This window comes from Dryas octopetala, chromosome 1 (genome assembly GCF_963921425.1).
Source record: "Dryas octopetala chromosome 1, drDryOcto1.1, whole genome shotgun sequence".
Taxonomy (NCBI): domain Eukaryota; kingdom Viridiplantae; phylum Streptophyta; class Magnoliopsida; order Rosales; family Rosaceae; genus Dryas; species Dryas octopetala.
This window is the reverse complement of record NC_141366.1, coordinates 6,144,143-6,162,794: the sequence shown is the minus strand read 5'-3', so window position 1 is coordinate 6,162,794 and position 18,652 is coordinate 6,144,143. Positions and strand designations below refer to the sequence as shown.

Sequence of the window (18,652 nt, the reverse complement as noted above, 5' to 3'; positions counted from 1 at the left end):
ATATATGCATCCAAGTCAAGAAGACAAATGAGAATTTCAGTTAATCCACTTCTCAGCTAGCTACCTTCCACTTCGAATTATCCGTATACATGAGTACTGAACATGAAATAGCTACCAAATACACCTCAATCCATGAACTTAACAAATAAAAGATTAACTTGCTCCAAAAAAAAAAAAACAAATAAAAGATTAACACTCTATTTCATCTCTTAAATCCGTAATTCTTTTCCATGTCCTTGCCATATGCAATGTTTTTTAATGGGCATCATTGGATTGCAGGTTAAGAGGTTTGGTTCTCACCGATGAGAGAGGAATGAAAAAGAAGGGTAATAATTATCCCCAACCCCATATTCTGGGGATAAATTATAGAGGAAATTACAGATTTAGTCCAGTTATTTTATACCTAGTTCAATTTTGGTCCACAATCTTTTTTAAGTTCTGTTTTGGTCTACTAAATGTTCCACTTGTTCAGTAAAGGTCCATATTTGTTTTCTCAAAGTTGGCATGCTTTTTATCCTATCAAATCTCACCCAAATTCAGCGAACATATACTTGTTTTAAAACTATGTATTTCTTCTTTACAACCATATAAAAATCATTCAAATTGGAGTTCTAAAACTCAAGATAATTGACCCCAAAGTAGGATACCCGAAACTGTCAATTTTTCAAACTTCACCAAATCTCAATTCTTTTAGATTATAATACTCCAAATTTGTTTTTATGACTAAGAAATGATGAAATATAACTTATAGTTCAATTATAATTGAAGAAAACACAACCCAAAGGATTTAAAGTCACAAATCTGGACCTTTACTGAACAAATGAAACAATTAGTGGACCAAAACAGAATTTAAAAAAGATTATGGACCAAAATTGAACTAGGTATAAAATAAGTGGACCAAATCTGTAATTTTCTCATAAATTATATATCCTTTGAGTAGTAGATATTTGTCCACTTCAATTTTAATAAGCTCTACATGCAGGTTTATAGTGCATTCTCCGGTGAAGGGTACAGAGTATATTATAATTGGCATCACCTGACATAATAAGTGATGCATGCATGATGCACGGTAGAGCTTTTTAATTTTATTGGTAGAAATTGTCATTAGTCCTATCAACTCATAGAATATGATAGCGCTGCATGTTATAGAGCCTTTGATGACCCATTAAAATCAATTCAATTCAAATTGAGGGAAGAAAAAAATCTTTAATCTAACATTTTCACATTTTAGCTCCATTCCTGGTCATATGATTCATGGTAGCTAGAACCTTCACCATTCCTGACATTATTAAAACATAAGAAATAATATATCGAACGTTGGGCATTCATATAGCTAAAGAGTCACCGCCAGAAAGAAAATCAAAACCCAAAAGTAGTTGTAAAGTAATTCAGGTTGTGGCTACAAGTTTCTTATAGAGTAAGTAATTAAACTGCTGTTGATGTCATTCTCTTCAACAGGAAATAGCAGTAATGAAGTCTCATGTACATGACCCAAGAGAGCAAGCCTCAGATCCAAACTGCCTGTCCGGTAACATATTCTCATTTTGTCCCTGTCCAACATAATCAATTAATCATATTCATATTATATACTGCTGAAGAGGAAGAGAAAGAAAATGGATAAAGACAATAGACACAGTGAAATAAAAATAATGAATTAAACACAGATCATTCTAACAAAAGGGTTGTAACAGAAATTTAAGTATTCTCATTCATCAACCAAACATATTTTTTTAGTTGTAGTGGGCTTCCAACCCGGGAGGAGGGGTTGGGGCACATTCCTCTGTTAGTTGTTAGTTGTGTTAGTTAACCAAACATATTAATATAGATAGGACACAGCACAAACCCACAATCAGTCTTTCCAAATGGCATATATTTGGCCAGTGGAAACCTCTATAGCAAAATAACGGGAAATTCGGATTGCAATGTAACATGTGCCCTAGTACTGGGATCTTCTTAGATAGCAACTGGTCCTTGTGATCAGACACTATGGAAAAAAATAAATAAAAGATATGCCATGTGTTTATCTATTGAATTCAGCAACAATTAATAAGAGCCATCCAATCATTTGCACCATATAGATTTTACTTCTCTAGCAGACTTCCATAAATCACCACAAATCTAAAGATTGAGAACACATTAAAATTCGACAGTCCATATCAACAGAAAAAATTGCATGCAGTAGGGTCCTTCACATCAAACATCAGGTAATTCTGGAAGTAGGGATTTTACATTTGGGCGACATGCCTGTTCTTCTGAGAGTAACAACACACCACTGACAGAAATTGTGTTGTACATCCCACAATTGTGCCAAATCATGAGAGAAACATAATCATAGCTTAAAAAGAAATTCTGTTTCTTTGCTTTTCAATCCACATATACTTCGCATGAACAGAGAAGTATTACAATAAATTGACAATTTATTATATAATGTTAACATGCCTTCACAAATGATATCTCAGGACTGTCTGGGTTGTCAATTTAAGAATCCATAAAAAATGAACACGAAGAAAATAATATGTCCACACCAAATGAACAAGATCATATAACTAAAAATCCTTACCCATGATTTTGAGTCATGCTTTTGATGGTTTACTAGAGATCAAAGATTTAATACCCATTTAAATACGACATGCAAAAAATAATAGAGCAGATCAACAATGAAACAGCCTTATAATAGGCAGCTTACTAATCATACCCGTTTCATTATCGCATCATCACCTGATCCAGCTAAGGATAAGGAGCGTAGACCTCCAAACCCATCTAGTGGACAGATGTGCTTGTCAGAAGCAACCATGGTAGCTGGATTAGTTGCCAGACAGTTGTTTTTTTTCCGGGCGATCCTATAATTCTGCAACACAAAGTGAGGGCGTAAGCATGGAGATTAGTCCAATGTGTGACAGAAACCCATGTCTCTTTCTAACAAGCCCACTACCCACTGTTAAAATGTTACTGAAAATCCAAAATCATACAACAACCTTGGTTTTTTTTGTTTTGTTTGTAAAGAGCCCTTTCAAGAAAGGTCTCCACAGGGTAAAGTCTTCCAATAATGAACCCATGAAATGTGTAGTGTAACTCTTTAATGTGATGCCAGATCAGATCAGCTGCATGAGGGGAAGTTCTTTTTGTATCAAGAACAAGTTTGCGGATCAAACGACAGGCATTCTTATGGAAAAAACAAAAATCAAGAATACTAGATTAAGAGAGATTTAGGTTTAGTAAAATTCAAGCGATACTTTTCTCACTGGAATGATTCTTTAAAAGGTACTGTTTCCAAATATATCATGGGATGCCAAATATGGTAGAGCCACAGAGAAAAGAGGAAAATTTGGTAAAACAAAGATAAAAAGGGAAAATGCTTTACATTCATAACTGTCCAAACCCTTAAGGATCTTAAATACAAGCTAGGTCTTAGGGCAACAGATCCTAGATGGGAACAACTAAACGCAACAGCAGACAATAAAAACTTCTACCAATAAATTAAGATGCGGAATCTTGCTAGCTGTAGCTGCAACGGTCTGAAGGTAGGTGGGCTTATTGGGCCAATTGTAACATGATGGACCAAGTGATAAAAGAAGGGAGCCCAACAAAATATTTGATGGTAATGACAAGATCATATTTGATTATTTGTATACATATTATTAAACCCCATGTAATGTATAGCCAAATTCAAGATCACTAGCAACTGGGTTGAAAATATAATTTGATTTCTATCTGAATCAAGATTTCGTAAATGCAGCAAATTAACCTACATAAATGCTAGTAAAGTTGTTGTGAAACAACAATTTTAAGGAAAGATGAGTACCATAAGATGGCTGGCCACATTTTCCGTTGAAAGTCCTTCAACTTTTATCAGCTCGATAATTTTGTCAGGATTGGCCCCTGCATAATATAAATATAAACATAAGCTAAAAGTAGAAAATACATACATTATCAGTCAAGAATATAACATTTTCATCCATGTATATATATATATATATATATATATATCAAAAGAAAAAGCAAAAGCAAAACATCAATTGTGTAGCTAGCAGAAGAGAGATCGAGAAGACTCACTTTCAAGTCCCAACTGATTTAACAACAATGAATTCATTGTAGTGGCCTCTTTCAACTGGTTTAACAACGATGAATTCATTGTTTTACTGAATACAGTATCATTTCTGCCCAAACTTCGGCTTAGAGGACCCGGAATACCAGTGTCAGAAACAGGGGTATTTATGGTACTGGAACTTAAAGTGCCAAGCATCCCAGCAGTTGTGCATGATGATGAAGCAGCATTTGAGAGCCTGCCCGATCCAGCTAAGGAGCGTAGTAGACCTCCATATGTACCTAGTGGACCATTGCACAAGTAAGAGGAATCTTTCAACCGAGAACAACCAAGCATGGTAGCTGGATGGGTTGCCACACAGTTGTTCCTTTTGAGGTCATCCCTATATTTCTGCAACACAAAGTGAGAGCGTAAGCATGGAGGTGATGCCCAATGTGTGACAAATCCTAAGCTTCCTACTAACAAGTCCACTGGCCACTGTGAAAAAGTTACTGAAAATCCAAAATCATAGGACAACCTTGTTTATGTCTTTTTTGTTGGTAAAGAGCACTTTCAACAAAGATCTCCACAGAGTAAAGTCTTCCGATAATGAACCCATGAAATGTGTAGCTTAACTCTTTAATATAATGCCAGATCAGATGCATGAGGGGAGGTTCTTTATTTTTTTTTTATCAAGAACAAGTTTGTGGATCAATCGACAGGCTTTCTTATGAGACAAAGGACAAATCAAGAACATTAGATTAATAGAGAAGTAGATTTAGTTTTTCTCACTAGAATGATTCTTTAAAAGGTACCCAACTATATGTAATGACAAGATCATATTTGATATTTGATTATTTGTATACATATTATTAAAAACCCCCCATGTTCACGTAATGTATAGCCAAATTCAAAATCACTAGCTCCTGGGTCAAAATAATAATTTGATTTCTATCTGATCCAAGGTTTCGTAAGAGCAGCAAATTAAGCTACATAAATGCTAGTAAAGTTGTTATGAAAGTAACAACACATTTAAGGAAGGATGAGATGAGTACCAAAAGAAGGCCTTGCACATTTACGCGTGGAAGTCCTTCAACATTCATCAGCTCAACAATTTTTTCAGGATCAGCCGCTGCATCATATCAATATAAATATAAAAATATATTAAAGTAGAAAAATATATACATGATGAGTGAAGAATATAATTAAGATGGTCTATATCATCTGTGTATGTAGTATATCAAAAGCAAACGCAAAACATCAATTGCATGTGTAGCTAAGCTAGCAGAAGAGAATAGAGATGGAGAAGACTCACTTTCAAGTCCCAACTGATTGACTGCTTCAATAAACTTGTCCTGCAGCTCTTTAGACCACAAAAATACTCGAGACTTCTTCTTCTTCTTCTGCCTTGATGGGTCCTCCTCATTGTTATGTTCATCAGGTGAAATAACTGTTCGTGAAACACCATCTTCTCCAGTTCCAGACTTATTTTGGTGCTTGGACTCAAATTCCTTTGACTCATCCTCATTTAACTGGTTTAACAAAGACGAATTCATCGTTTTACTGAATACCTCCGTATCATTTCGGTCCAAACTCTGTCTTCGGGTATTTATGGCAACGGCACTGAAAGTTTGATTCAGGTTATCGCTGCAATCTGGCACATGCTCTGCCCAATCCCAACTTCGCTTTCCTGTTATGCTCAAACCAGCCTGGGAGTTTAAAGTGCCAAGCATCCCAGAAGTTGTGCATGATGATGAAGCAGCATTTGAGAGCCTACCCGATCCAGCTAAGGAGCGTAGTTGACCTCCATATGTCGAGAACCTGCCCGATTCAGCTAATAAGGAGCGTAGTTGACCTCCATATACACCTAGTTGACCTCCATACATGGTAGCTGGATGGGTTGCCACACAGTTGTTCCTTTTGATGTCATCCCTATATTTCTGCAACACAAAGTGAGAGCGTAAGCATGGAGGTGATGCCAAATGTGTGACAAAAACCTATGTTTCTTTCTAACAAGCCCACTGGCCACTGTGAAAAAGTTACTGAAAATCCAAAATCGTAGGACAACCTTTTTTATTTTTTTTTTTTGTTGGTAAAGAGCCCTTTCCAGAAATGACTCCACAGGATAAAGTCCTCCTATAATGAACCCATGAAATGTGTAGCTTACCCTATAATATAATGCCAGATCAGATCCAAGACAGGAGGTTCTTTATTTTTTTATTTTATTTATCAAGAGCAAGTTTGCGGATCAGTGGACAGGCTTTCTTATGGGGAAAAAGAAGATCAAGAACATCAGATTAATAGAGAATTAGATTTAGTAAAATTATTTTCTTACTATAATGATTCTTTAAAAGGTACAGTTTCCAAATGTTATGGCATGATGGTAATGCCAAGATCATATTTGATATTTGATTATTTGTATACAAATTATTAAAACCCCCAATGTTCATGTAATGTATAACTAAATTCAAAATCACTAGCTCCTGGGTGGAAATAATAATTTGATTTCTATCTGATCCAAGATTTCGTAAGAGCAGCAAATTAAGCTACATAAATGCTAGTAAAGTTGTTATGAAAGTAACAACACATTTAAGGAAGGATGAGATGAGTACCAAAAGAAGGCCTTGCACATTTCCGCGTGGAAGTCCTTCAACATTCATCAGCTCAACAATTTTGTCAGGATCAGCCGCTGCATCATATCAATATAAATATAAATATATATTAAAGTAGAAAAATATATACATGATGAGTGAAGAATATAATTAAGATGGTCTATATCATCTGTGTATGTAGTATATCAACAGCAAAAGCAAAACATCAATTGCATGTGTAGCTAAGCTAGCAGAAGACAATAGAGATGGAGAAGACTCACTTTCAAGTCCCAACTGATTGACTGCTTCAATAAACTTGTCCTGCAGCTCTTTAGACCACAAAAATACTCGAGACTTCTTCTTCTTCTTCTGACTTGATGGGTCCTCCTCATTGTTATGTTCATCAGGTGAAACACTACCCTCTCCAATTCCAGACTTACTTTGGTGTTTGGCATCAAATTCCTTTGACTCATCCTCACCATCCAAAGCTCCACTGCTTTTAATTTGAGAGAGAGGATTCGAAAACATATCCATTGCGAGTTTGCCACTCGATGATCACCAACTTCAAACACCCGATGGCTGTCCTCCGCGGAGATGAATAATTTAGGGTATGTAATTTTGGGGATTTTTCGGGGAAGAGGTAAGTAAAGGAGGCTTCCAATCTTAGCCGCCCAAGAGAATGAACAGCTAAGATAATGCCACGTGAGCATAGGCATGTTTTTAACAATTTTATTTTTTGGCGAAAGTTTATTTACACCATTGCTCCTGTAAAATATACTTTTTTTCACTTTGTCCTCTGAAATTTAAATTCTCTCAGTTTGGCACCTGAATTTGGATATATCTATAAAGTTTCATCGAATATGATGAAACTTAAATTTGTGAAAGTTTCATTGGGTCTATCTATAAAGTTTCATCGAGACTAGGGGTGAAATTTGGATATATTGAAATTGGTTGCTAACTATTTTAATTTTATGATTTCCAGCTGAACATACCATGCAATGTGTTCAACATGGTTTCAAGTAAATTAGGTCTCGACTCATCCAAGGATTTTTTGTACAAGGATTGCTTTCTGCCTTAGACTCAAACGTGATTCTGGCGACCTGTTCGAACTACACAACACGTTGTTACTACCTAAGGTAAGCGAGTGGCTTGTATCAACTCGTTAGCATTAAATGCTAACATGGGTATCTCCAGTGAATCAATCAGGTAACTATCTTGATCATCACCAGTAACCTGTAAAACAACAACTAAAATGTCCAAAGAGAAAAATTACAAAGGGTTAAGAAACTGTAATGAACTTTAAGGAATCAATTGCATTATTAAGCTCCTAATATGTCTCTAATCAGAATACTTGTGCTACCCTTATACCCCAGTGCAACTACTAACCGCAAGTATAATGATATTTAGTAAAGAAATGAAGCTGAATATTGAACTAAAAAGGCTGTAACAGAATTAAGTATCATCATATTCAGAATACACAACAGCTTCTCAATATTGAAATAAAAATACTGAACTAAACCCTAACCGCCTACACACTCTACACAACAGATATCTAACTACACATCCAGTTAAAGGAAGAGAGAGATAAAAAATACTAACAGTGACGGGGCCTAAGTATAGTCTGAGAATGGTGTCGAACTCGAATTGACGCTTGCGACATAGTCTGTCAAGTCGTATGACCTCGTCGACCTCCTCAATGTTTCGTTGACGGCTTCTCTGGGAGTCCCGAATCCTCTGGGGGTCGGAACCCCACTCTTCTCGAAAAAGCGTAATATCCAACATGGTTTACTATAGAGAATTAATGAAGGAGCGAGGAACAGAGAGCTAGGGTTTTGGGTAACGAAGGAGGGAGGAACAGAGCGATGGAATCGGGGATTGAGGTTTCGCCGTTTCGGGAGAGCAGGGTGGTACTTGGGTCGCCAAATTTCCTTCAAATTTTAAACATTTATTTCCCTTTTCCTAGCTATCCGGCCTATCCCTCGTTGAAACAAAAACAAAAATAAAAAATAAAATTGTTAAAAACATGCCTATGCACACGTGGCATTATCTTAGCTGTTCATTCTCTTGGGCGGCTAAGATTGGAAGCCTCCTTTACTTACCTCTTCCCCGAAAAATCCCCAAAATTACATACCCTAAATTATTCATCTCCGCGGAGGACAGCCATCGGGTGTTTGAAGTTGGTGATCATCGAGTGGCAAACTCGCAATGGATATGTTTTCGAATCCTCTCTCTCAAATTAAAAGCAGTGGAGCTTTGGATGGTGAGGATGAGTCAAAGGAATTTGATGCCAAACACCAAAGTAAGTCTGGAATTGGAGAGGGTAGTGTTTCACCTGATGAACATAACAATGAGGAGGACCCATCAAGTCAGAAGAAGAAGAAGAAGTCTCGAGTATTTTTGTGGTCTAAAGAGCTGCAGGACAAGTTTATTGAAGCAGTCAATCAGTTGGGACTTGAAAGTGAGTCTTCTCCATCTCTATTGTCTTCTGCTAGCTTAGCTACACATGCAATTGATGTTTTGCTTTTGCTGTTGATATACTACATACACAGATGATATAGACCATCTTAATTATATTCTTCACTCATCATGTATATATTTTTCTACTTTAATATATATTTATATTTATATTGATATGATGCAGCGGCTGATCCCATGTATTGAAATTTGGATATATTGAAATTGATATGATGCAGCGGCTGTTGAAATTTGGATATATTGAAATTGATATGATGCAGCGGCTGTTGAAATTTGGATATATTGAAATTGGTTGCTAACTATTTTAATTTTATGATTTCCAGCTGAACATACCATGTAATGTGTTCAAGATGGTTTCAAGTAAATTAGGTCTCGACTCATCCCAGGGGTTTTTTGTACAAGGATTGCTTCTTGCCTTGGACTCAAACGTGATTTTGGCGACCTGTTCGAACTGCACATACTACTACACCAGAAAATTAGAAATCCAGTATGGTCAGAATGAGTTAGGTGCTTATAAAACTTTCCTTTGGTTCTACATTCCTATTCGAAAGAATGAATTGTGTGTATGTATGATGTAGCTTATCATAATCATGATTGGGTGCATGTTGGTGATTTTGGGCAGTTGCAGGGCTTTGTTCACTACATGAGCTCATTTCTTAATATAGACGAGAATGTAAGCCGCATTATTGAGACCAATCAGATAGAAGAAGGGATATGTGTCCTAGAGCCTTTGAGAACTTACTTGGGAGGAGATTACTTGCTGCCATTCGTCTAGGTATAACTTGTCCTTTACAAATTACATACACAACCCTTCGACTAGACTTTGTGCACAAGTTGGTCTGCTTAGATAAGATGCACTTGAGTGGATTGGGTTGCTGCTACTGTTCTTCGTTAGCACACTCACCAAAGGCATGTGATGCATTCAATGCAATCCTTTTTGAATTAGCCCTTATTGTTGAATTTGGTTTCAAAAACTCCTTTCAAGAGCTCATCCCAAAACCACATCTCTTATTCAATGTTTATGAATGAAATGATCAATTTGTAATCTGCCTCTTCCAAGAATAGAAAGAAGTTGCCAAAAGTGTGTAATGGGATAGCTAAACTTTTTAAAGGACAAGTTATACCTAGACGAATGGCAGCAAGTAATCTTCTCCCAAGTAAGTTCTCAAAGGCTCTGGGACACATATCCCTTCCTCGATCTGATTGGTCTCAATAATGCCGCTTACAGTCTCGTCTATATTAAGAAATGAGCTCATGTAGTGAACAGAGCCCTGCAACTGCCCAAAATCACCAACATGCACCCAATCATGATTATGAAAAGCTACATCATATATACACACAATTCATTCTTTCGGATAGGGTTGCTGCTACTGTTCTTCGTTAGCACACTCACCAAAGGCATGTGATGCATTCAATGCAATCCTTTTTGAATTAGCCCTTATTGTTGAATTTGGTTTCAAAAACTCCTTTCAAGAGCTCATCCCAAAACCTCATCTCTTATTCAATGTTTATGAATGAAATGATCAATTTGTAATCTGCCTCTTCCAAGAATAGAAAGAAGTTGCCAAAAGCGTGTAATGGGATAGCTAAATTTTTTATATATAACTTTTTCAAACTCATCCTTCATGAGCTTTTTCCAAAAGGTGAGGCTAAACATATCAAGAAAGCCCTTTTCATTCACCTTTCTGTGAAAAGAGTGGAGCTAATTTCAAAGTCCAAATGATGGTGGTAGGATTCTTTGAGTGGGTGAAAGGTTGTGAAGGATCATGAACTCTTTTCTATGTAGGGTCTGTGGAAAATAAAATAGGCAGGTAGGAAAAATGGGCTAAATTCAATGTCAATAGGCAAGGCTTGCATTATGCAACAAGAACATGAACATCATGGACAGAAAAAACCTAGCAAGCCCACGAAATCAATTATCATCTTACTCAAACTTTCCAAAGTGTCTTATATTCTATGCTAACATATATTCAAAAAGTCTATACGTATTTGTGAGTTGTTACCACCGTGATTTCCTAAATATATAATAAGCCATAAGCACATGTTCATTTGTATGTGAGATGTGAATCTGTCTAAATTAATCTACCAAATGCTGGCTTTGATGTCCACCTTCAGTCAGAAACCATCTTTCTTCTTCACCCTCACAATATTATCTCTCAGTATTTTGGCAGCCATAGCATCTGCAACTCCAACTTACCAATTAGGCGCTTCTAAGAAGCCAGCTGCTATTTCCTACGCATAATAGGTTGCTGCTGTTAGATTTGCACCAGGTGGCTGCAGTGGCTTCCCATCATGTTGTTGCTAAGCGTCCTACCCCACTTTCTGGCCCAAGCCATAGGAGCAACAAGGCACCTAATTCCTCAAGACACTTGTTAATTTCATGATATTGCTGTCCTGCTTTGCTCAAACCAGCTGGGGAGTTTAATCTGCCAAGCATCCCAGAATCTGTTCATGATGATAAAGCAGCATTTGAGAGCTTCCCTGATCCAGCTAAGGAGCGTAGTAGACCTCCAAACCCCTCTAGGGGACCATTGCACATGTAAGAGGAATGTTCCCCCTCAGAAGAAGCAAACAAGGTAGCTGGATGGGTTGCCACACAGTTACGCTTTTTGAGGTCATTCCTATATATCTGCAACACAAAGTGAGAGCGGTAACCATGGACGTATGTATGACAAAAACCAAAGTTTATTTCTAACAAGCCTACTGGCCACTGTGAAAAAGTTACTGAAAATCCAAAATCATAGGACAACCTTGTTTATTTTTTTTGTTGGTAAAGAGCCCTTTCAAGAAAGGTCTCCACAGGGTAAAGTCTTTCCTAAAATGAACCCATGAAATGTTTAGCTTAACCCATTAATATAATGCCAGATCGGATGCATGAGGGGAGGTTCCTTTTACAAGAAGTTTGCCGATCAATACAGCAGGCTTTCTAATGGGGAAACAAATCAAGAATATTAGATTAATAGAGATTTAGATTTAGTAAAATTCAAGCAATTATTTTCTCACTACAATGACTCTTTAAAAGGTACTGTTTCTAAATCTATCATGGCATGATGGTAATGACAAGATCATATTTGATTCTTTGTATGCATATTATTAAACCCCATGAAATGTATAGCCAAATTCCTGGGTCGAAATAATAATTTGATTTCTATCTGATTCAAGATTTTGTACGTGCAGCAAATTAAGTTACATAAAGCCTAAAGGCGAGTTAAGTTGTTATGAAAGTAACAACAAATTTTAGGATGAGATGAGTACCCAAAGATGGCCGCCCACATTTACGCTTGAAAGTCCTTCAACATTCATCAGCTCAACAATTTTGTCAGGACCGGCTGCTGCATAAAATCAATATAAATATATATTAAAGTAGAAAATATGTACATGATGAGTGAAGGATATAATTAAGATGGTCATCTCATCTGTGTATGTAGTATATCAAAAGCAAAAGCAAGACATGGATCAATTGTGTAGCTTAGCTAGCAGAAGAGAATAGAGATGGAGAAGACTCACTTTCAAGTCCCAACTGATTGACTACTTCAATAAACTTGTCCTGCACCTCTTTAGACCACAAAAATACTCGAGGCTTCTTCTTCTACTGACTTGAAGGTCAACATATGACTTTCCTCTCACAACATAATATGTATGACCTATATTTATCTAAAGAAAGCGTTTGTACTAGAATACGTACAAGGTCATTGACCTTCATAGTGTTTTGTAATGAAGTATAATGTGGATTAGCCCTTATTGTTGAATTTGGTTTCAAAAACGCCTTTCAAGAGCACGATTCTTATTCAATGTTTTTGAATGGAATTATCAATTTGTAATTTGCCCCTACGAAGAATAGAAAGAAAGTGTGTAATGGGATAGCTACACTTCGTATATATAACTTTTTCAAGCTCAACCTTCATGAGCTTTTTCCAAAAGGTGAGGCTAAACATATCAAGAAAGCCCTTTTCATTCACCTTTCTGTGAAAATAGTGGAGCTAATTTCAAAGTCCAAATGATGGTGGTAGGATTCTTTGAGTGGGTGAAAGGTTGTAAAGGATCATGAAGTCTTTTCTATGTGGGGTTTGTGGAAAATAAAATTGGTAGGTAGGAGAAATGGGCTAAATTCAATGTCAATAGGCTAGGCTTGCAAATTTGCAATATGCAACAAGAACATGAACATCATGGACAGAAAAAACCTAGCCAGCCGACGAAATTAATTATCTTATCACTCCTTAACACTTTCCAAAGTGTCATCATTTATATTCTTTGCTAGCATATATCCAAAAAGTCATATCCGTAGTTGTGAGTTGTGACCACGATCTTTTCCTTCATATATAAGCCATGAGCACATGTGCATTAGTATGTGAAATGTGAATCTATCCAAATTAATCTACCAAATTCTGGCTATGATGTCCACCTTCAGTCAGAAACCATCTTTCTTGTTCACCCTCACAATATTATCTCTCTGTATTTTGGCAGCCATAGCATCTGCAACTTCAACCTATCAATTAGGCGCTTCTAAGAAGCCAGCTGTTGTGCATAATAGGTTGCTGCTGTTAGATTTGCACCAGGTGGCTGCAGTGGCTTCCCATCATGTTGTTGCTAAGCATCCTATCCCACCTTCTGGCCCAAGCCATAGGAGCAACAAGGCACCTAATTCCTCAAGACACTAGTTAAGTTCATGACATTGGGACCATTGGGACCATTAGTCCCACATGTGTATCCCAAAATGATTTAGTTGAAGTTATTAGGCCCTGTCACCTGTGCCATTTGTGTTAACGTCTCTTCTTCATTTTGGGCCTGAGGCCCAACATGGGGCCTAGAAAGTAGAAATTCTTGCTCTCTCCGGCCCTAGTTTAATTGGCCTCCGGTGAGTTGCGTCTCTTGTATGTTAATTTAGTTTAAAGTTCCAACAAGTTCATTGCTTCTATTTTTCTTGATAACAAAACAAATGATACGCACGTGGCAAGAAAACTTTCTATTTAAGAACTTTCGCTGAAATTGAGGTTCCATAATGGTATAAAGTAAAAGTCAAACGGTCAAAAAAATCTCGTACGTGGTAGCGCTGCCTATGTACTGTAGGTCACACCCCCAACCACAACGACCATCAGTATGGTAGGCTGCGCCCTGCGTAAACAAACAGAATATGCCTATTTGTCCATTAGGACCATTACCATTTGACGACAAATATTGGAACCAAATTTCTAATTGCTTGCACCCAGATTTCTTAGTCACTATAATGACCAAGACTAAGAGGACTGGTGCATGCACATGGCCAAAAATAGATTAAGCCTTTCCGCATCTAATGGAAACATATTTAATCTGTGCCCAAAAATCCAAAATCACAATTCACAAACAGAGAGTGGAAGTTTGGACCTTTTGGTCCTGTGAGTTCCAAATTAATGGCTGGGCGGTTTGTGGAGCCCCTATGTTGGTTTGGAAAAGCCAAGGTTGGCTTGGTGGTTCGATATATGTTCTAATTTGTGCCTTATGTGTTTGATGCATGTTTTTGCATTATGTCAATACATGTTTTTAAAGAGGTCGAATTAATCATGTCATTAATGTTTGTTTTTATTGCTTCATATATGTCATTAATCTCTTAACCCAAGTCGGCATTAATATTTAATCTTTGTTTTTATTGCTTAGCACATAGAGGAGGACTACTGGACAGTCCAAATGCACCTACTAGCATGACGACTGTTCCAAATACAATTAGCCAATTAGGCCTGGTCAATCAAAATGAACATTAAGGAAGACAACCATAATAAATAGATGTGAAACTTAAGACAAGACAAACAGTGACCTAGCTACTTGATCTTACAATTTAACAAGTTGTGATTTGAAAGTTAAAGATCCAATTGCAGAGACTAACAACCAAAACATGTAGACTGTAGCTAACACTACCATGCTTATCTGATTCTAGACTTCCAAGTCAATCTTGATGGTTAGGATATTAGAGTCACTTTCCACTTATTTTCTCATTGGATTTACATTTACTACGTAAATCCATTTTTTTGGAATAAATCTATCAAATTTCAGTGTTTTTGTTTAATATTAAAATAATTTATGGGGCAAACTGATTGAAGATGAATAAGTAAATTAAAATATTAAAATAATTCTCATTCAGTAAATTATATACAGAATAAGTTTCACATTTATACAAAGAGATTATACTATAAAACAATCAATAAAATAATTAAGTCATGATTAAAGAAAGAATTAAGGTGCAGTTTGTTGGGTTGGGTAGTCCAGTTGAAATAGTTGTACAATTATACACAATACACCCAAGTTTAATCCCTATCTCCAAAAAAAAAAAAAAATATTAAGGTAACAGTCAATTTAATACCATATATATACAACTCCAAATCAATGCCATTTTTATAAAAAGCAAACACCAAGTAATGGCTTATGTGACGGTCCCGGCCGGGGTGGATAGCTCTCGAAAACGCGCTTTGCCTTTTCGATACTTTTCTGTCTTTCAGCACCACCTTGGAGCCAAATGGTTGCCATTTTAATTATATATGCCATATGCCAACATATACTGTTATACACTGCCATTGCATTATTTTATTTCCCAACACCATCTAAAAAATATTTTTCTATTTTGCTCCGACATTCAATGAAAAGAAAGCTTTGCTTTGAATACCCAATAGGCCAATACCCACCAAATATTAGAAGCCCTATTTGTGGAACTTCAACAAGGGCTAAATTAGTAGGAGGGCTAGCTCTGAATTAGATGCATGCCAACCTTTTGAATCAAATGCAGGCCAAATCAACCAGAATAAACATAGTGAGAAATGTTGTTTACACTTTAGAGAGTTGACTTCCTTGTGTTTGGTACCTTTTTCTTTTATTACTTTTCTTCTCTGCATGTCTTTCTCTCTTCTTTGAAAATTCTCCGAACTATTTTTTCTTGGATATTATTAAGATGACATAATAATAAGTTAATAACCAATAATAAAGAAGATTATGAACAATAAAAAAATACAATGTCATAATGCTTGTAAAAACTGTCTTAATTCTAAAGGGATTCATATTACAAAATGAATCCCAAGAAAATGATCGAAATAAACAACTCCTACAGTGTCTATACAGTTCAATTTCAGCTCTTTAAATTCTATACCTACCCACCAAAAACAAAAAAATAAATTAAAAAGATAAAACCCAAAATTGTAGAGACCAAACTAATGGAAAAATATAGGATGTAGGAATATAGAAGAGTAATTAATGGCCTACACCGGGGCTAGGAACAGACTGCAGAATCCGATCGTTGGTAATAAGACGGCGAGCAATGAGCTGGCGGTTGATATTGACGACGGCGTGACCCTTCTTGCTAGGGGTAGAGGATGGCACTTTGCCCTTGGGAAGGGCACTGAGGAACAGAGACCCGTCCAAGGAACCCACCTTGGTATTCTTGGTGTCCAAGAGCTTTCTGGCTTCTAAAGTCGACACAAATGAGGCCAACACCACTAAAAACATGAGTGCCAAAGCGCTTATGCGAGGCATAGTGATTGTTTGTATCAAATTATCAATTAACAAAGCAAAGAGAGATGGGGGTTTGTGGGTTTTGTGTGGAAAAGGCAATGAATGCAAAGGGAAGGTTTTGAATGTTAATGAGGGAGTGGTCTCATTGGGTTATGCCTTGTATATATAGTGATTAGTGAGAGAGAGAGCGCTTGGGGATCACGTTAGAGGAGTCTAAGAGGGGTGGCCTAGTCAAAGATCAAATTTGGAGGAGAAATGGGGTGGTGGGGATGGGGAGTCATATTAGTCAGAGAAATGTGACAATATTAATTTTGATACAATGGACTATTATAGTCTTATGGATGTGAGAGAGAGAGAGAGAGAGAGAGAGAGAGAGAGAGAGTGTGTGCGTGAGAAGGCCGCGTGGAAGTTGGAGGCTTGTAGTTAGGTGATAGATAGTGTGAGCTCAGCTAAGCCGCCGGCCACTGGTTCCTTCTCGGTAACTTCATAATCATACATTGATAATTTCATATGCATAATGCATCAATTTCCAAAACTCCCCCCCTCATTTTTCCCCTCATTTAATGCCTTCAGCTCCATCGGCTTCATTAGCTGCTACTACTTGTGGCTCGATTGCCAATTTTTTTAAGTTTGTTTATATCCGGGGAGGGAGTCCTTAATATTTTTGTGATAGAAGAGAAATAAAATTCGGAATTATTTTTAAAAAACAAAAAGAAAAAGAGTATAGACACAAAGTTGATAAGATTGGATGTGTCGAAAGAGTGGCTTTGGATCATTTTAAGAGTAATGCTATTTGAACCATTTTAATTGATTATATTGTACACTATTTCTTTAATAGATGTGAAACGTACCCACTCAAACTTAATTATTGTTTATATTCAATCACAAATTTTAAAAATTAAACTTTAATACGTACTCAACATAAAAATTGGTGTTGCACCAAATAACTAAGAGGTCTTAAGGTCAAACTTAACTCTCCCTCCTTAAATAAAAATAAAATAGAATTTACTGCTGTATGCAAACTCATTGTTTATAACGTAAAAATTTAATTCAACATGAATATAATATGTAACATTTTTTTTATTTAAAAAATTTTAACTGGCCGATGAATTCATTTTGGTAGAGTTTGACACTTAAATCGATTATCATGAATCTAATTAAATTAGATTATTTGAAATTCATCTAATCCAATATTTCAATTGAGTTAAGAGTTCAATCAAAATTATAAAAGAGTGAATTAGATTGTTCGATTTTGCTGGTTTGGTTTGAATTTTAAATTGATCAAGGTTTTTCTTTCTTAAAATAGTGAGCAAGAACCTAGCTCAAAACAATATTTATACAGACAGATAAATTGAAAGAAACATCTAGCCAGCTGGCAGTAACAAAGATGCTCCCAAAATGCACCTATATTTATGTATATTTTAGGTTTTTTTTTTTTAATTTGTAGTGTTCAATGTATGAATGTCATGTAAGATGGTATAAAATTGTGGTATAAAAATGTAGTAAGCGTAGCATTACTGATATCTAAATTCAAATAATTAGCGGCTACTTAACCTGCCAAGCCAACTAGCCAAGCCCAGCCGAGCTAGCTGTAGCCTTGAGCAGCTGAGCTCGTGGATGGGAAGACAAAGTCAAAGCCGTGAAGCTGAAGGGTTAGATCCATGTGGTCCCTACCTCACAACGCCAAAGTGAAGTTGTTTTTACGTCGGAAAGAGCTTCGGATTTGAATCAAATCTAAGAGAAGAAAATGGAAACCACCTTTTCAATGGTCTCCCATTTTCGAGTGTAACGTGGAATCTACAAAATTATAATATGCAAAATTATTTTTAAAAAAAATTTATCCTCAGAATCATAGTCACATTGCAATGCTACGTTTGGTCTAATTTGATGGAGCCTTTTATTCTTCTTGTTCTACAGCATCTAATTAACTTCTTTGTTAAGATCTTTTTCTTTCTTGCTCTGAATAGCTAAACCCCACGAATCAGAAAACGATTTGGAATTTCACCATTGCCTTCTTTCTCTTTTCTTTTTCAATACAATTGTTAAAGTTCTTTCCACAAAGTGTATATGAAATATTTATAATATATTCAAA

The 18,652-nt window shown here is 36.4% G+C and overlaps 2 protein-coding genes and 1 long non-coding RNA gene across 3 annotated transcripts; 1 reads left to right on the top strand and 2 right to left on the bottom strand.

Annotated features, from left to right (window-relative positions):
* Positions 1 to 1,308: 1,308 nt before the first annotated feature.
* LOC147297004 (uncharacterized) lies at positions 1,309 to 7,291 on the bottom strand. Its single transcript, XM_086229983.1, has 8 exons — positions 6,897 to 7,291; positions 6,637 to 6,713; positions 5,340 to 5,964; positions 5,080 to 5,156; positions 4,054 to 4,435; positions 3,803 to 3,879; positions 2,696 to 2,848; positions 1,309 to 1,550 (listed from the first exon to the last, which is right to left on the bottom strand). Exons 1-8 carry the CDS (start codon positions 7,147 to 7,149, stop codon positions 1,479 to 1,481), a joined length of 1,716 nt encoding a protein of 571 aa, XP_086086109.1. The 5' UTR covers positions 7,150 to 7,291; the 3' UTR covers positions 1,309 to 1,478.
* A 1,320-nt stretch (positions 7,292 to 8,611) lies between these two features.
* On the top strand, positions 8,612 to 10,709 carry LOC147297003 (uncharacterized). Its single transcript, XR_015123922.1, has 2 exons — positions 8,612 to 9,073; positions 9,414 to 10,709. It is a non-coding gene; the product is annotated as an uncharacterized LOC147297003 (long non-coding RNA).
* A 5,260-nt stretch (positions 10,710 to 15,969) lies between these two features.
* LOC147297002 (B-cell lymphoma 6 protein) lies at positions 15,970 to 16,705 on the bottom strand. The gene has a single exon (XM_086229481.1). It carries the CDS (start codon positions 16,579 to 16,581, stop codon positions 16,300 to 16,302), a length of 282 nt encoding a protein of 93 aa, XP_086085607.1. The 5' UTR covers positions 16,582 to 16,705; the 3' UTR covers positions 15,970 to 16,299.
* Between the last annotated feature and the right edge of the window lie 1,947 nt (positions 16,706 to 18,652).

Coding starts and splice junctions, on each gene's coding strand:
- LOC147297002 (XM_086229481.1), bottom strand. CDS start 16,581: ATGCCTCGCATAAGCGCTTTGGCACTCATGTTTTTAGTGGTGTTGGCC.
- LOC147297004 (XM_086229983.1), bottom strand. CDS start 7,149: ATGGATATGTTTTCGAATCCTCTCTCTCAAATTAAAAGCAGTGGAGCT. Junction 5,965..6,636: donor ATGTGCAAGGCCTTCTTTTG/GTACTCATCTCA, acceptor TTTGTGTTGCAG/AAATATAGGGATGACATCAA. Junction 4,436..5,079: donor ATGTGCAAGGCCTTCTTTTG/GTACTCATCTCA, acceptor TTTGTGTTGCAG/AAATATAGGGATGACCTCAA.